This window comes from Centruroides vittatus, unplaced genomic scaffold (assembly GCF_030686945.1).
Source record: "Centruroides vittatus isolate TY-2023 unplaced genomic scaffold, ASM3068694v2 contig_453, whole genome shotgun sequence".
Lineage (NCBI taxonomy): Eukaryota > Metazoa > Arthropoda > Arachnida > Scorpiones > Buthidae > Centruroides > Centruroides vittatus.
The window spans coordinates 201,895-221,611 of NW_027122249.1; the positions used below are offsets into that span (position 1 = coordinate 201,895).

Sequence of the window (19,717 nt, forward strand, 5' to 3'; positions counted from 1 at the left end):
AAAATCAACATTGCATAAATTAATATAAAAACAGGTTTTTTTGCTATAGTACAAGGTATTCACTGCTTGGTATCAGTACATTACAAACACTAAATGGCAGATGTAACCAGCATGTACTGGAAATGAGATTACAATGCTAGATTATTGTTAGGTAAAGTAACATATGGACAAGCAGAGAGAGAAACAATCAGAACAGAACCACTTGGTTCCTGCAGGAAAGGAAGACTCCTTGAACATAAACTATACATACAATTTAAACATGAAAAATGGTGTGTACACATTCACAACTATGTGTATATGCTATTTTTCATATTCAAATGTGTATGTATGAGACAACTGACACAAGCACAGAAGGACACAAGCATAGAAGGACAAAAGGATAGAAGTTTGTCATCAGTTGCTGGCAATACAGAATAAAGAAAGACCCAAAGTTTTTTAAGAAGTTGTAACTGGTGACAAGTAGTGCTGTCATACCACACCCCAGAGAAGTTTCAGTCCAAACAGAAGAAAGACCCAGAAAGTCTCAGCCTAAGAAATTATGCATTACTACATCAGCTGGGAAGTAAATGATCACAGTCTTTTGTGACACTTCAGGCATTCTGCTGCTGGACTGGTTTCCGATGCCACATATTTTATGTGAATTGAAGAGCATGCTTTGCCCAATGATGCACATTGTGGCAATTACACACTGCATTCTGGAGTAAAAGTGCTCAGTTCATAAAATACGCTAAGCAGCTATGGTTTGTCTTGGCCTAAATTTAATATCATGTTGCACCAGTCAAATCACTGTCCATCATCCCCTACATGTTGTGCCAGTTGCAGACAGCAGTTGAATAAGTAAATAATGGCAACATAAAATATATTTGTGACTGCTACAGTCCATATTGCCTCCCTGTTTCACATATGCTTATATATGGATATGTAGAAAAACATCAAACTTCAACATAATGAAGATTAGGGAAACCTAGACTGCCTGTGCCTGTGCTGTGATTTTAATCTTGTTCATTTGGAAAAAATAAGTGACTTTAGGCTTCCATTAAGTGAGGTATTATGTTCAGAATTTTCATTTGCATAGGTCTTGGGGCTGCTGGAACGCTTGATGCTGCTTCTTGTGCATTTCCGCTCATCTTCCCATGAAGTATAATCATTGCACAGTAGTGTTTGTGAGTATAAACCACAACTATGGTGCTCTACCAATTAGCAGACTGCATGATGTTGGCTCTTTTATACGGATACATGCCTGGTGTTTTGCCACATAAATTGTCAAGATATTTTTAATTTGAATCTTGTTCATTTGGAAAAAATAGGTGACTTAGTGGAAGGGATTATAGTAAAAATAGGCAAAGTCTGATAGGTGATTTAGCTATACTTGTACAAACGTGTAAAGTTTTATGTTGTCCGTGTACATGAGATAATAAGTTACGTATTGTGTTATGTTTGATATTGTATACATATTTAGTGTTGTTTAGCCTATTGGACAGCGGATTTAAAACCAGACAAAACAGACAAGTGGACTTAATAAATTTTCCTGGAAAATGCTTTGCTTTATATGTATTTTATTTGTTTTTTTGTATGTGATGTGAAGCCTGAGGCAAAATATATTATGTCTAAACATAAAATTTCATTACATTTTTAATATTAATACATAAAATAATATACATAAATAATCTATATAATAAAATTACATTAGCTCATTCATTAACTTACTAACATAAAATGTTTGAGTAAAAGCAAATCTTACAGAAAAATTAAATAGTATATTTCAAAAAAGATGTTGAATATATTACCAGAAACATCTGAAATCTCAAAAAATCAAATATTTTAGATTATAAAAGACATCAAAGTTCAACTCACAATGCCTCTCAAGACTGTCATGTCTATTCAGCAATTATTAATAACTTAAATGCATGCCTACTTTTAATCCTTTTTATTAATTTGCTCAACATTACTTTAAACAACAGCATTTTTATTTTGTCTTATCAATTATTCTTTATTAGGGAACCTCTGCACATTCGTTATTTGCCTTTCACCAAAGCATTTGCTGACATGGCAAGCACACATGTACTGTACAGTACAGTACATACAAGATTATTTGCTGAGCATCAGTTCATTGTGGGAATGATGGATGTTTGTTTGGGATCTAGAAAATGGACAATTCTCAAACAATAATTTCTGCTGCTGCTTTTATAGTTATGAATAGTTCATATCTGTTAATGAAAAATAACCATAGCAATTTGTCTTATATTGTTTTGTCTGTCCCTACTCTACTTTAATACTACTTTACTTTGTTATATAATATGTTTATTATATAATATAATTTTTCTAAATGATGCCATTAACAACATTTTTCTTTAATTCAACTACAATATATTCCACCTCTATTACCATTTTATTATACCATTCCATTTTGAAAATGCACAAATGCAAGCACAAATTTGTGAAGGCAAATATTTCTCCCCTTGATTCAGCACAATTTATCAACAAGGATTGGAAAAAAGTCAATACTGAATATTCATCACAAATAAATCATCCATACTATTCGGTATTTGCTCAGCATTCAAGAAATACCAAATGTTCGAAGATTCTCTTAGATTTTTAAAATATATATTAATTAAATAACTATAAATAATATTGTTTAAAAAAACTTTTAAATGCACAAAGCATGCACCATAGTGCACCTAGTACTTTATGTTTTTACATGCATTTATGTTTCACATTTTTAATAGAAGAGATAATTTAAGATTCTTTGCAAATCGACTTTTTAGATGAATTATTTAATAAATTCAAAATCTTGCAACTGTTTTAATTTATGTTAGGAAATTGCTCAATTAGTATAAAAATGAACAACAATGACAAGAAGTTTTGCATTATGCCTGCTTATTAAGAGCCAAGATGTATTCTGGATGATGAGAAACAACAATAAAATGGCATTAAAATTCACATACTTTTAATAAACTTGCTAGTACTTTCAATGACTTAGTCATTGTTGTCAGGCAATAATTTAATGTAATATTTACATTTTTTAGAATAGAATAAACTGTAAACATTATCATCAGACAATTATGTGAATTTTAACACTGTTTTACTGTTGTTTCTCATCATTATCATTCCCTGTGTGGTGGGTGTTATTTTGTCAATTATTAGCATGTATTTTGAAATTTTAAAAAATGCAATGAAGCAAAATTTTTGTTGGGACTTAAAAAATTCACCACAATGTGTTCCTGCATTATCAACTTACCACAGTGCAACATTGCAGAAACAATATGAGGCATTATCATATGCAACAACAATCTGCCATTTTAACCTTATTGGGGAAGACAAATGGAGACCACTTCAAAGTCATCTCAGTCATTCTTCAGCTTTGATCTGACATGGTCATCAACTGGCAAGTGAATGTGCACCAAGTTGCCAACACGGTTTTTCACCAATCTTGGCAAAATAACACTTGGCAGTATACCTCCAGATTTTTCTATAGGTAGTCTACCCAGATACGTTAGTCCTAATCATTTACTATTCTGATCTTCACTGGAATGGCCAGATCAAAATTATTTATCTGATTTATGTACTTCTGTTGATTACAGCAATCCCAACAAATCCTACATTTCAACAAAATCAACATTCTTGCACCTACTGACATTAGAAATTGCTCCAATTTCAAGCGATCCCTCTTAAATAACAGAATCAATATTCATTCCACTATTGAATAAGTTCAAGTTATTACATCCCATGGTAATAAAAGACACCTTCCACACTTTTTCAGCACCACTCCTTTATTAAAACAAAGGGGCCAACAAAGGAAACAAATTGTTTTCAGCCATTTCTGGACCTTAGGTTGTAATAAATACAAACTGAATGTTTAACCAAATGTTTTATGAGTATTTATCCATTAGTTTAAACGTTTGATTTGGAAACCTGATGGAAGCCCTTAAAAGCGGCCAAAAATGTTTGTTCTAATAAAGGAATAATGCTGGGAAAGTGTGGAACGTGTCTTTTATTATTAAACAGTTCCAGTTTTTAGAAGTGTTTCATTCAATTGTCTTTAACAATCATATTGCAAACAAAATTATGAAACATTCGAATATTTAATCCCAGATGCATCACAAAGAATCTAGGGAGGAGAGATCATCATTAGATCATGCACAATGAGAATCATTACAACTGTTAGTTTGCTTCCTTTGATAGTTTGAATTCATAATGGCAGAATCAAGAAGGGAATTCAGCAATGTCAACAAGTGTAATAAGTTCTTACTCCTGTAAGAAAAAAGATGCATAGGAAATTTCCTCTGAGGTGCTAGTTACTATAGAAAAGGACTGCCCTTTTCTTATAGTGGTAAAAAGATGGATGACACATTTCAAAATCACCATTTTTAGGTAACAAGCTCTGGACAGCCCATTTCAACAATGATAAATAGAAATGCAAATCGTTGGTGCACAAGAACAGTGACACAACTCAAAAAAATAATCCTCCAGAACAGCCACTTAAAAGTTTCTTGTTTCCTGTAAGGCTTTTCCATGATCTTGGATTTTTAAAATTTTCAAATCTATTTTGGAAATAAATATTAGTGTTTGTTCTTCCACATGAAAATATGGGGAGTTTGCTATACATTTCTACAATAAACTTGAAATTGGAAATTTTTGAGTTGTGTCACTATTCTTGTGCACCAACGAAATAAAATCCACAATCTGATTCTTTAAAATTTGTTAAAAAAATTATAGATTTCCCAGGAAAGAGTTTCCCACATCATCCATAACATTGTCAATATGCAAAAGCTATCTGAGAAATGAATTCTGAAATTTTTATACACTTAGTCTTTATTTCCTCAGATTATAATCTCTCCTTAGCACTGAAGAAACACCTGAAGGGGATAGGAATTGTTTCCAATCATATGGCCATTAATGTTACAGATCTGATTGAAGGACCAACCTAAAAAGTTCCTTTTGCAAGAATTACAAAAATTGGAGTAGCATTGTAACTCAACTGTGTACAATTGAGGGGTGATTATATATATATATATATATATATATATATATATAGTCTTTAAAACAGTACTCGGTAAATTTCTAATAACATTTATTAAGTGATATTGTTATTTGTAAAAGCTCTTTAAACATTTTTAAAATGTTATATTCAGAATTTCATACATTTGTCAATGTTTCTTAAAAAAGTTGAAAAATTTTGAATATTTATTAAAACTGTTTTTCTGTTAAATTAAAATATTAAAAAGATACCTTTTCAATATGTTTTTGAAGATTTCTAACTCCACTTTCTCGACAATATGATTTAATAAGTTTTTGTAAAGCATCATCAGTAATTGTGACTTTATCATCTGTTATTCCTGTTAATTCTTGGGCTTGAGGTATTAAGTAACACTAAAAATTAAAAACCAAATAATTACTTTAAAATATATTTAAAAACTAAACTAAATATAACTAAACTAAACTAGTTTTATCAAATTTATTTAAAAAGTTACCTTAGCTATGGCTACCTTTTCTTCAGCAACATAACCTGACACTTCGATCATTTCCATACGGTCTCTTAAAGGTTCTGGAATTGTGTCTGTTACATTAGCAGTACATATAAATAGGACCTGTACATAATTCTTTGTTCTTAAGACTGGAAAATATATTTAATTTTAATTTAAATATAAATAAATTAATACCTTTGATAAATCTACTGGAACATCCAAATAATGATCCAAAAAATTAATATTTTGTTCAGGATCCAAAACTTCAAGTAATGCAGATGATGGATCTCCTTGATAGCCTCGTCCAATTTTATCTACCTAAATCAAATTATATTTAAACATTATTTTAATTTAAAGTTTAAATTAATATGTTTTTAAAGAAATACTATATAACAGATTACATGTTTTCTAATTCTTAAATATTTAGAAAACTTTCTATATTAGTTAGCATCTCTTTTTTTAAAAAAAAAAAAATACTAAAAAGTATAAAAATATTTTTAAATAAAAAAATTAATAAAGAATTTGTACACTAATTTAACACCAAAATTAAAATTTATACATTCACATTTTGCTTTATGTACTGTACATCAAGCATGTTCAATGTTTTAAACTAAAGATATATTATATGGTATAGACAAATAATTAGATAAATTCATAAAAAAAATTTTTTTTTTGAGTTTAAATGATTTCCTTACTGAATTGTTTTATACAGGGTGAGTCAGAAGTCCCTTGCTTCCTTTTCATTCCAAAAATGCTAATGATAGATGAATTTTATTAATGTGATTATATAGGAATTCATATGTAGAAAATTGAGTGGAACTTTTTTGACCTTGAAATCATTTTCAGTCACTTAAAACAAAACCTCCAGATTTAAAATAAATTTTTTAAATGATTAATACAGTACCATAAACATCTGTTTACACAATGTTGATTAAGAATCCTGAAAATGGTTTTAACTAATTAAATGGTGTGTTTTAGGTTTGTCATTGGAACTTTTACATTATATCCGCTTGTTACAGGATCTTGAAAATTATTGTCAAGGTCAACGAAAGTTCCATCCTATTCTCTACATGACTACCTATATAACATTTACAAAATTAATTGGTACATTTGGAAAGAAAAGGATGCAATGGACTGTTGACTCATCTTATATATTTACAGACAAAAGAATAATTGTTTTGATCAAAACACAGCTTTCAAAGATAATGATATAAGTGAAAAATCAATTGTATTAATATTATAAGATTTATTAACCTTACCTCATCAATAAGAACTAGTGGATTTTCTGTTTTAGTTTTCTTTAAGCATTGTACTATTTTTCCAGGCATTGCACCAACATAAGTCCGTCTAGAAACAAAACTTAAAATTAATTTCTTATAATCCTCTAAAAAACTGATCATTTTACTAAATATTTGCAATTAATAAGATTATTTAAAAACAACCAATCAACAAATAAAATGATTCATCAATAATATTTAAGACCCGATTAAATAATCAAGTTAAATTTATTATCTAGCTACATTTGTCTAATTAAAATGTATTGCATTGCCTACTATACTACCCAGACCTCAGACTCATAACTGGCAACACATCAGCATGGTAAGTGGGACTTGCAAGTTCGAGTCTCATTCTGGCTGATTCTTTTTTCCGGAATATTTTAAATTAATTATTAATTATTAATTTAATTATACAGGTATACCTCGAGTTACGTCATTCTCGATTATGTCATTTGTCAAAAAAGTATATGAAAAAATAAAAATCAAGTTTAAGACGTTTTATTTGATTTTACATCCGTCCGCCACAAATACTGAAGTCATAATAACACTAGAAAAGCATTAAAAGCACATAAAATCATATGAAAATATGTACATTTGCAGTACATGTTAATATAATCATCATAAATCCTAGAGAACGAAACATGAAAACATCCGTGTTTCTGTGTTGTCATCTTATTTAGCGATCTTTAAGTGCTCATTATTGGTGTTTTCCACTGTAGTTCCAATATCTACCATTTGGCATCATTGTCAGCGCTACTTGATATTGGTAAATTTAACATAAATTAGTTTATTTTCTACTATTGCAAAATAATTTTAATAACTATTTGTTATTTAACCTTAAAAAATCATCTTATAATGTCTTAGAGCGGTGATTCTCAAACTTTTTCGATCCACCGCCCCCTTTGTTTCATAAAGTTATACCCAACGCTCCCGTGTGAGAAAGGATTGGAAATATTCTTAAGTAAACTTTTCTATGAATCTCACACTTTGTGCCCTTACCGTACATTGTTCTCGACATCTGGAAACCATTAAATGCAATGTTTTCTCTTATCCGTTTGACAGGGGAAAGGGAACTTTTACACCTTTGATCACCGTTCAGTACCCTGCCTCCAGCGCCCCCTAGATTTACTCACCGCCCACAAGGGGGCATTATCGCCCACTTTGAGAAATGCTGTTTTAGAGAAACCACATTCACAAATAAAGAGTCCGTGATGTACTGTAAACATCACCAAATTGTAAACATGTACATTTACAAGTATGTACTGTACATACATGTATTTGTAAATTTAGATTACTTTTTTCTGTACTATATTAAAAACTAAAATTTATTTGTTTGTAAGCTTAAAATAGTCTTATTAACCATATATTATTAAAAATGCATTTATAAATAAAATACAGAGCTTGGAATGGTAATTTGTGGTTTAGCATAGTGACAAGTAAATTTGACTTATGTCGTTTTTCGACTCACATTGCCTCTCCTGAAACCAATTACTGACATAAGGTGAGGTATACCCGTAATTATTAAATTTAATAAGACATGGCACCTAATGCCTACATCCAGTGCCCAATTATCTAAAATTTAATTAAAAATAATAGCAGTAAAGTAGCCCGAATTTATCCAGCAGTTGTTTGGCATGTTATAAACAGTTAAAGTTTGGTGATATCATTGCTGGGTTTTCATACAAATGAGGACAAATTCATGTTTTATTTTTATTTAAATTGAAAGGTTTTTAAGAAAAGAAATAAGTAGATTCATCATAAAATTTTACACTTTACTTTTACATATTTGAAAGCAATGTTTGTCTTGTAAAAATATGTAATATTTAAACATTTTGTTTTGCTTTGCATCCTAATCCATACAAGAGCTGCTCTATATGGCAACTTCCAATGCCTATACAAACAGTTATATCTGTGAATCATGTTTGCTCAAAAATACCTAGTATATGTTGAATTTCACGTGCTGTGATCATAATTTCTGTAAACAGATCTTCCTCTGACTCTACAGGAGTCTCATAAATACAAGTCTTCCTGTGACTCCAAAGGAAAAAAATTGAGTGGAGCTAAATCCAGCAATTGCAGAGGTCAAGATATTGGGCAATCTCACTAGCCATCTTCTTTCAAATATTTGGTCAAGATGACCACAGACAGCATGTGCAAAGTATGGTGGTGACCATCATGTTAAAAACCACAATTGTTGCCAAATGTTCAATGGCACATCTTTCAGTAACCCTAGCAGCACTTCTAATAAGAAGCTCAAGTATTTGTGACCTGTCAGGTGGTGTGGAAGAATATATAGCCCAAACAAACAATCAGTATTGCCCATACATTGATGCCAAACCTTTCCTGGAATGTACAGTATGTGGGTTTTATTCATCTCAAATGCTGCTGTTTCAAGAAATTGACACAGCTTCCCTGGTGAATTTGGCTTCATCTGTAAACAAAATTAGCTGTCGAAACAGGAACACATCCAGACAATGGTACAGAAATCATCTACAGAATTCAGCATGTGGTGCAGAATCGGTGGGATTCACTGCATGTACTTTCTTGAGATAAGGGTATAGCTTTGTTTGAGCAGAACATGGTGCTGTGAGCCATACCCATACCATGTGCAATGGTCTGGGTACTTGTTAATGGGTTATCTTCAACTAGATAAAGTATGGTCTTGTAAAAGTAGGGGTGTAGAGCACTTTCTGGGAGCACCACAGTTGGCTTTATTTGCTGTGAAGGTACTTCTTTCCCACAGCCATTAACTTTGGCAAAAATGACATACAATGGGTAATATGATATGGAAAACTCCTGTTAAAGGCAACAAGCAGCTCTTCCATTACATTGAGCTTCATCATAAATTAACATACTCTTCAAATATGTATTAGACACGTTAGCCAAGAAGACTCGTTAGCAAGTGAATTCCAGTTCAAAGTAACAAGTACTTTACATGCATGGTAAAATACATGTAAAATCAGGTGATCTTCCTTCTACATTACAATGTAAGCTAACCAGGTCTACATATTTTAATTTTTTATACCTGCTGTCTGACAGTAATAATTTATTTAAAAAGTAAAAATTTACGGTATTAACTTAAAAATATTTGGTTTAATGAAAATAGAAAATTATAATAAAAAAATATGCACCCTTTTTAAATCTTTTCAAATGCATCAAATTCCAGAAGTGACATCAATAAGCTTTAAACATCTATAACTCCTTAATAAAAGCTTTATTCAAAAAAGGTTACTGAATATTTTATCTTAGTTTTCCTTAAGGAATCTGTCCTATAAGTTTGTAACAGGAATTTGAAAACACCCTGTATAATGAAAAAGAATTTAAATACAGGGTATTTCACTTAAGATGTTACAAGTCAATAACTCAAAAAAGTATGTTTCTATTAAATTGAGAAAAATGAAACTAATATTTCCAAGGAGCCTTTTTTTAATAAAAATAGAGTCTAGTCCATTCTCCTGGATGGAACAAGAGTCAACTTTGAAATTTCAAATGGAACCATCCCAAGTTTTCTCTATTTTTTTTTTGTTCTCTATTAAAAAATAATAAAATTTTATTAAGAACTTTTTCAAAAAACGATAATTTCAAAGGTTACAATGAGCACACGAGTCTTCCCTAACTTACTTGGTAATGTTTAATGACATTGTGGTCATAATTCATATTTCTTGCAAATGAAAGAAAATGAATTAAAATACTCAAATTTAGAATTTATTTTTTCATATTGATGAAAATTTAATAAAACAAAAATCGTAATATCAAATATTTCTAAAATATCAAAATAAATTCATTCTCTTTATAAACGGTTCAACATCACTTAAATTAAAAGTGTTAATTTGTCTACAGATAAGTTATAAAACTGTACATCAATGAAGACAGATATTTTTATAATCTAAAGAAATAGCTGATAAAAGTTTTTCAATTTTTAAAAAATGATTTTTATGTTTATATGTTAAAAATTTATTATTCCTCATATAATAAAGTTTTTATTTACCTATGCCCTTTGATTTCTGCTACATCAGTCATTCCTCCAACACTAAATCTAAAATACTAAAAAATCAACATTTATTAAGACATCTCCATCATAAATGCTAAATAAATTTGTAATCATCATTAAAAGATTTAGTATTTACTAGACTATCATTATAATTATTATTATTACCAAGCATGTTTTGATAGAACATGGATTTTTTTAATTATTTTCATGCCATATCAAATTAAATGATAATAGGAGTTGATCTATAAATACAGGCGATCCTTGATCTTTTGGATAACTTGTTCTTTCATACATACTTTGATACCTTTTATTTGTCTTTTGTACATCAAATTTACACTTTTTCCAACAAACAAAAATTTCAAATATCATGTGGTGGCGGTTTCTACTAGTTTTGGTTTCGACAACAACAAAACCACTTATGAAAATTAATTTTCATCCTTTCTTTTATGTTTAATTTGTGGTTTTAGCTTTTTAAATACAGTAAAACCCCCAATTAGTCAAAGTTCCACATTATCCAAAGTGAACCTGTAAGTGAACACACTACTTTTCTTATACTGTAATTTATAAAAGAAAGTTTAAAATAACATGTGTTTACAAAATGATTTCTGTTACTTTTTATCATTTAACTTCAATGTGAGATAAATCATTCATATTAAAACATAACTACAATTATTCACATTTTTTTTCTTAAATCTATTGTACATATTAGGTAAATAATAAAGGGTGTGAAAATTGTTGTTTTTATGTATAATTAAATTCATTAAGCTATAAAAAGAGACTTAACAGTTATATAAACCTTTTATATTCATTTTTAATCCAAAATGATAATGGCTATCTGTTATATCTGAATTTTTGGTCGTTACCTCAGATAATTAGGGTTCTACTGTAATATTTCAACTTCTGTAAAATTTCCTAAGAACCCACTACATCCAAAGCCAAGGACTGCCTATAGTTAGTGTTATCACTTCATATATATAAATTTTCTCAACGTATTTTTAAATTATTAAAGTATTCAAAAATTAATACTAAAAAATTTAATTTTAATTAAATAATAATTTTAAAATATTTAGATAAAAACTAAATCAGAAAAAATTTGAAACTATAATCTTCACAAATCTTATTCAAAATTGGTTGTAAGATTCAATGATAACTGCAACAAGACATTTTTCGACAGTGTGATAAGATTTAATCAAAATTTCAGAAGATAAATTTGTTTTATAAACATAATTTTCCAAATATTTATTTCTATATAAAAAAAAGTAACACTAATAAAACCAAACTTCAGTAAAATATGTGAAACAATTTAATGCACAAACAAGAATAAACAAATGTTTTAAAAAGCTTTGAGCTATCATCCACAGGTTAAGAAAACTGTTTGAAAATGGAACAAAAATTCAAACGTCAAATTTAAATGATGAAAAGATACCTTCAGAAGGCATTTTCTTATTTCACATAGTTTTCTTTCCACATTTATTTCTTATTATAAACAGTTTTCTTAATCTGACAATGATAGGTCAAAGTTTTTGAAAATGTTTATTCATATTTATGCATTAAATGATTTCTAGTATTTTACTTGGTTTTATTAGTGTTTTCTTTGTAATTACTCAGTTTTTGAATTGAATATAAATATTTCTACATAAAATTTATTGACTTATCATTGTTACCAAATTTTCCAATATTTAAACTGGATTATTATTATTTCTTCATAAAACTGAAATCATATTTACAATTTCTTTTTAATTAATGTGATAAATAATAATTAATAACAATAAAGGCTTATAATTTGTTCTAAAACTTTAGTATCATGCAAACAATCACACCATAAACAAGAATTCTTTATTCAAAAACCAAATGTTTTCAATCTGTTCGATAGACCTTGAAAGTAAATACAAACTTTTGAAAGTAATTGAATACTTAAATACTTTGAAATAAAACATCAACCACAACATTTGCATAAATGGCCATTGCTTACAGTTGTACAATAAAAATAAAGAAATAATAATAATAATGAAGTGCATAACTATGTGGATATTTGCATTAAAAATATATTGATATGCATATTCCTAACTTGTTCATTAATGTGCATTTTCACACATTATTAAGAGATTCAAGCATTCACCCACTAACTTTTGCTTAAATATTTCCATTCTTTCCACTGTGTACCCATGAACTGGAGAAGTGCTGTTCCCAATTATCTTTTTATCCTTCCACATTATTTCAGTATTCTCCATGCTGATGAAACTGGCTAGAACTGTGATGTTTCTTTTTTGATAAGTATTATATTTGTACTCATATATTTACTGAATGAAATTCTTCCTAGTATAATTAATTAGGCCATATTTGTGTTAATGATGTTCATCTTAGTCAGTATCTTGTATACTTTTTTTTTTGTGCTTTGAATCCTGTCTTTATCATTTCTTAAAATTCTGTATATCATAAGAATATGCTTGTAAACCACCAAAGCATTTCATTTCCTAGTTAATTCCTTATGTATCATTGCCAATGTGTTGGAGAACATAAACATCATGTTGTTAGAATGTTGGCATTTATTTTATAGACAAAAGGTTTGGACTAATTACAATCAATTTGCTCTTATATCCTAGTGCTACTGCTATTCCTGTAATCCTATTGACGGTGTAATGAGTGTGTGCATATTTTTAGCAGTAGTCTTTATTCAAGTGTTACTGTGGTTGATAATGTTATTTTGGCATATTTAAATATTTAATTACTTTCGAATGTTTGTATTTATTTCCATGTGCTATTTATAATTATTCTATATCCTGAATATGGTCTATCAAATAGGCTGAAAACATTTGATTTTTGAATTAAGCATTGCTATTATGATGTGACTGTTTGTTTAATGGTTAAAGCAGCTTTGTATAATATTTCACTTCAGTATTATTCCATAAACAAACAGAAATGTTTCCATTTCAAACTGATATTTTGTCCTGGTTACATAAACAACTTTTTTACAATTTGTCTATGTATACAGATTTAAAAATAAAGCAATTACCAAACAACTGCCAGATTATATCAGGCTATATTAATGTTACTATTAATAATTAAATGTTAAGCAATTTGGCCTAGAGGAAAGTATTAGGCACCATCTTTTGATAAATATAACAAAAATAATGTTTTAATAATTAAATTAGAAGGTTCTGGAAAAAAAAAAATGGCCCAAAATGGAACTTGAACCTTGCAACTCCTGCTTACTGTGTAGTTGCATTGCCAATTAGCTACCAAGACCTCTGTCCAATCTTCACTTCCAGAGTTATTAATTTAGATATAACTATATTGGTTACTCACAATGTCAATAGCCTACCTCCAGACCAAATTACTTAACATTTAATTATTAATAGTAACATTAATATAACCTGATATAATCTGGTAATTGTTTGCTTTAATCTAATAATCAGGTTTAGGGATGTTTACATTTGTATAAAAGCAATTACCTCTCTATTTAAAGCTTTTGCAATAGATTTTGCAATACTTGTTTTTCCAACTCCTGGGGGACCATAGAAACATAAAATTTTGCCTTGTGTTGAACCACGTAAATTACTAACTGCAATGAATTCCTTAAAATATTCAAAAAGACACAAAAAAAAAATTATTTTTGATTCTGTTCAGATATATATATATTATATTTTTGAACTATATTACTAGCTTACTAAAATACGCTTTTTCACATCATCCATTCCATAATGATCTTCTTCTAAAACTTCTTTGGCTCGTTTCAAATCAAGATTTTCAACACTTGTTTTACCCCAAGGTATATTTGTCAACCAATCTAAATAATTTCTTGTAACACTAGAAAAGGTAAAACTATAATTACAAAATGTTCAAATCTTTATAAGAGTTATAAATAAATAACAATACGAATGTTATTTTCAAATTATGATCCAACTTCTCAGAAATCATAAAATAATCATTTTCATCTTTTAGGCCATATTGACTCAGAAAAACTTATAAAACAACTATATGTTAATGGACTGTACAATGTTTTTGATGGAAATCCCCACCTGTCAATGATATGATGTAATTGAAAGGCTAGACTGTTTGCACTCCAAAATTTTAATATTACAGCAGCTCTTGATGCTAAGAAATTTTTTAACCTCTTAACTTAAAACTCTGAAAATCTTTTAATAATCACTCAGACCCAATATAGATCTAAACTTGTATACCAAAAATTTTTTATATGAGTAGTCAGTCACTCATATAAAACTGGTAACTGTTCTGTATAACATATCCTCATTTTCAGTAACATAATACCATTCATCATATTCTGCAGAACTACTTCCACATCATCATCAGTGCTATTCTCAATAACTTGTTTTTTCTTTTTTTACCCAATTATCATTGCTTAAAACTGTCTCCAAACAGTTCAATGTTTGTTTGCTTGTTTGTTAAGTTATGGCAATGCAACATTTGGATGATCTGTTTAGGGGATGCCTTCCAAGATGTCTTTTTAAGGGTAACTGGTCCCTATTCAGAGGTTACAGACATGGAAAAAACCCATTAAACTCCACGTGGCCAGCCTGTCCTGGCAAGGCACAAACCCACGACCAAACTCCCGGTGTTCAAGGAATGGAACCATTTGGCCACTGGTGGCTGCCAAACAGTTCAAAGTCAAACTTGTGTTTATTTTGAGTATTTTCAAAAAGTTCCTTTTTATTTTTTATGAATGAAAAACTTATGTAATAACTTGTACTTATGATTTTACACACATTATCATCACAGTAACGCATATTAAATTGTGGTGTAGACACACATTGCCACAGCAGTACCAGTGGACAAGTGATATATACCATTGATGTCATTGTAGAAATATCTATAGAGTTATGATAAACACTATAATCACAGTAATGACAGTGAACTTGTAGTATATATTAGTAACCTATCAAATCATTGTAGTTACACTATTAGAATTGTGGTGTATACTATCAATGTTGCTACAGTGGCATTATTAGTGTGCAAAGTATCTGGAATAATGCTCTTTCAAGTACAGCATATCATTTAAACTATATAAAACTCTGAAATTTTTGAAAATTAAGCTTGATTATTTGTTTGTTTATTTTATGTAAGAATTTCCAATTTTCTTTTTTTTTCACATCTTTTCCCCAGCTTTAATTTTCAACTAATATGTAATAAAAGTATTCTGAAGATTGAATTCTTTGTCTAAATATTATAAGTCAAAGTAAATGTATTCCAAAATTAAAAAAAAAAATTAAGATACTAATTTTTCAAAATTACTGTATTATTTAAAATACATAAAATATAGAGTACATGTAATTTATATTGTACTGAATTACTGAATCAATGTAATCATATGTTCTTGTTTCTAAGAAACTGTTTTTAAGTTAACTTCAAATTTGAACTTTTAGTCCAAATTACAACATATCTATATCATTAATTAGCCAATTTCTAGCTCAATAATTAAGCCAGCTGTATCATTTAATTTTATTACTATAATTCAGGCTTGGTTTTCTATATGATACAAAATATAATTTTTCAATAAATTGTCTATCACAGAAAAAGTTTACTTATTGTTTAAAAAAGAATAATGAGAATATTTTATTACCTAAATTCTGATGAATGATTATCTAGGAAAGAGAGTTTATTTAATTCTTCTTCTATAACTTCAAGAACAGGTTTTGGAACTACAAGACTCTAAAATTTAATAAAATTATATTTAATAATAATAATTTAAAAATAAAATTACATTAAAATAGTCTATATTGATTCAAAAAGTTCATCTGAAAAAATTTAATCCTTTTTTCAAATATGGCAAATTCTGGTACCATATTGTCAATAATTAGAAATAAATTGCCTTTTTAAATAGGTTAAGTTTATTAACAAACAAGGTTAAGCCAACATCAGCTTATAAATACAAATGTTCAAATAATGGATCATCATTAAAAAATATATTACGCATCAAAACAATAAGTTATAAACTAAAATAATACAGATTGATAAATAGTGTATTTAAACAAAATGTTATAAACTAATTCACAAACATTAATTAACAACAGAAAAATGTTTTCAAAAAAGTAGTAATTAATAAGAGAAATGTATTTAAAGAGATTAAATAATTTATTTAAATTTAGAAATAAGGTATGTAGTGAGCCTGAAGAAATCTTTTGGTATCCGAGATTACCAATCAAGTTGAATCTAACTTCAGTACAACCTTAGAATTGATTACTTTAATATACCTACACAACATATATACATACACACTCATATACATGCTGAATGACTGTACAATCTCAGTAATCAAACATACACGGGACCAACACAAGACAGATTAAGAAATTGTAGAATAATTGAAAGTAAACTCAATGGCACAAACAAATTTGACAGCACACATTTAACTGTTAATGATGCAGAGAAAACACATGTTGGATTACTGATCAAAACTTCCAAGCACAGTCTTTGTTAGTCCAAGGATTCACGCAGGACTCACTACACATTTTGTTTATAAGTTTAAATATATAATCTAATCTTTTTTTATATTTTAAACCAAAAACTCCTTAACCCAGTAAGTAACACCAATTTATTAATCAAACAAACATTTTTAACCTTGTTTAAAGGTCATCCTCAGGTCAGAACAAAAATGGAATAGTTTAAAAAAAATCAAACACTTTAAAACATATGAAATGTTGCATGCACAAAAGTAAAACAAAAAATATTATCCTGTTATTAACACATTTTCATTATTATGGTTTTAAACCTTCTTGATATTATAATTAATGCTTTTAAATTAATTTTATGTTTTGTTTTACTTTCATATTAAATATAAATAATTATCTTTAATTTATATTTGTTAATTTATAATTTAAATGTTATTATTAAATTTGTAATGTGTTCCTAATAGTTGTTCCAATGTTCAAACATTTGGATCTACAAGTTGATATTGGCCTAAGATAGGCTGAAAACATTCCTTATTTACTAATATACTTTTGTTACCAGAAAAAACAATTTATTTCTAAAATTTAAATCTTTGTAACCACATTTTCTAAATTAAAGTGATGAACAAAACTGAAGCTCAAAAATCATTAACAAAAGCTTAATAAAAGTATTCTGTAGTGACTTCTCAGATATTGAAGACTTAAAAAATATGGATTTTCTTTCATTATCCCTTTCAGAACTGGTCTTTAGAAAGTCTATTTAAAATAATTACAATATCATTATTCCCAAAGCTCACATCAACAAGGCAAAATTCAATTTATAGGCTTATTTTCAATATGTTTTTATTTGGAGAGAATAGAGACTCATAACTATCTTAAAAATATGTAAAACTTGGTATCGCATTGTTTAATACACAAAAACTGCCAAATTAAGGTTATCAAAATGTTTAATATGAAATATTTTCAGTGCATAATTATCTTTCCAGCATCAAGAAAAGAAATACATTTATTGGCAGAAGTAAGCTAATCTAAGATGACATCGTGTTAAATGAATATATATGTCTATCACTCCATATATTTGCAGAAGGTATTCTGTTTAATATTGTAGACACAAGATCTCCAAATCTTATTTATAGCCTTTGAGGTATTGCTGATCCTAGTTTCTTCTTTTATCTGGCTGAATTATACTGTACCTAAAGTACAGTAAACTCAGCCAGATCTCAAAATATGAACCAATAAAAGCATATCTGGAATACTGAAAACTAAATTTCAGCTTTTTATTCCTCTAAATACAACATGAATTAAGTAATATCTTTGTTAAAGAATGATGCTGATTAATAACTTTGTTAAAAATATAATTTGTATCATAAGAATTATTTAGCCGTAAAAAAAATCATCAGATTTGTCCTATTGATCTGTACTGATCTGTATTTAGGATATCTGATATCACAGAAATTCCAGGTTCTCAAAATCATAATTTATCAAAATGAAGATTTATTCTTGTTTGACTATAATATTTCATAGGAATTTTTGCATATAAAATGCTAAATTCCAATAAATTCTGTTATCTACATTTCAGTTACCTGCAATTCTGTTGCCTGTTTTCTTAAAATGCTTTGCACTTTAATTTTGGATGCAATTTTTTTTATGTATATGTAACAGCATAAAATTTGTGCACACATATATTTACATCACATATACAGACAAATGCATTGTTTATATAAAGGGTGTTTCAGAAATGTTTGGCCAAATTTCACAGATTTAATCTTAATAAAAAAGTCAAAGTACTTTTTTTAATCTGAAACTTAATTAGCAGGTTATTAAATGTCAAAATGTAGGGATGTCATTTCCATTTTTTTAAGTCTATGTAATTTATCAGTAATTAAATTTGTTTAGTGATTATAATTTCTTTATTAAACAACTCATTTTTCAATCAATCTCTCTTAATTTAATTTAATTTAATTAATTCAGCTGAGTATACCTTTCCAATAGTTCATTAGACTCTTTGCAAAATGAAGACATAAAGAACTTTCAATAATCACTTTAGATAGAAGAGCAAAAACCACACAAATGCCAAATATAGAGGAGCGAGTTACTGCTAGAATTAATGAAGATCCTTATACAAAACAAACAGCTAGAACAATCAATGCAACTCACTCAAATGTATGGAGTATTCTTTATGAATACCAATTATATAAATACCATTTACAGAAAGTGCAAACACTTGAGTCATGCAATTTTCCTTCAGAAGTAAAACTTTGTCAACAATGTTTGTGAAGTAGTATTAATGGTTGTGTTCTCAGGAATGGACTTTTCAGATAAAATAATATTACTGAGACATTTCGTAGAATTAAAAAATGTTAATAACATCATTACACTTTGACATTTAAACATTTATTAATGAAGCTTCAGAATAGAACAGTGTCAATTTTTTTATTCCAGTTTTCCCTATCTATAAGCCTATAAAATTTAGCCAAACATTCCTGATACATCTTGTTTGTGCATGTGTGTGTATATATATACAGGGTGGGCCAGCGAAAACGAAACGGCAGAGTGTTCGTGTTTGTCCAAGCAAAGCGC

The 19,717-nt window shown here is 28.6% G+C and overlaps 1 protein-coding gene across 1 annotated transcript in view; it reads right to left on the reverse strand.

The window, feature by feature from the left end:
• The window catches only part of Lon (Lon protease), a 73,829-nt gene that overhangs the window by 32,890 nt on the left and 21,222 nt on the right, over positions 1 to 19,717 (reverse strand). Inside the window, exons 10-17 of the mRNA XM_067272751.1 lie at positions 16,312 to 16,400; positions 14,402 to 14,540; positions 14,186 to 14,308; positions 10,731 to 10,786; positions 6,725 to 6,812; positions 5,661 to 5,783; positions 5,472 to 5,588; positions 5,230 to 5,370 (exon numbers count right to left, since the gene is read on the reverse strand). Of these exons, the coding sequence (XP_067128852.1) occupies positions 5,230 to 5,370; positions 5,472 to 5,588; positions 5,661 to 5,783; positions 6,725 to 6,812; positions 10,731 to 10,786; positions 14,186 to 14,308; positions 14,402 to 14,540; positions 16,312 to 16,400 (876 nt within the window). The remainder of the gene's footprint in view (positions 1 to 5,229; positions 5,371 to 5,471; positions 5,589 to 5,660; positions 5,784 to 6,724; positions 6,813 to 10,730; positions 10,787 to 14,185; positions 14,309 to 14,401; positions 14,541 to 16,311; positions 16,401 to 19,717) is intronic.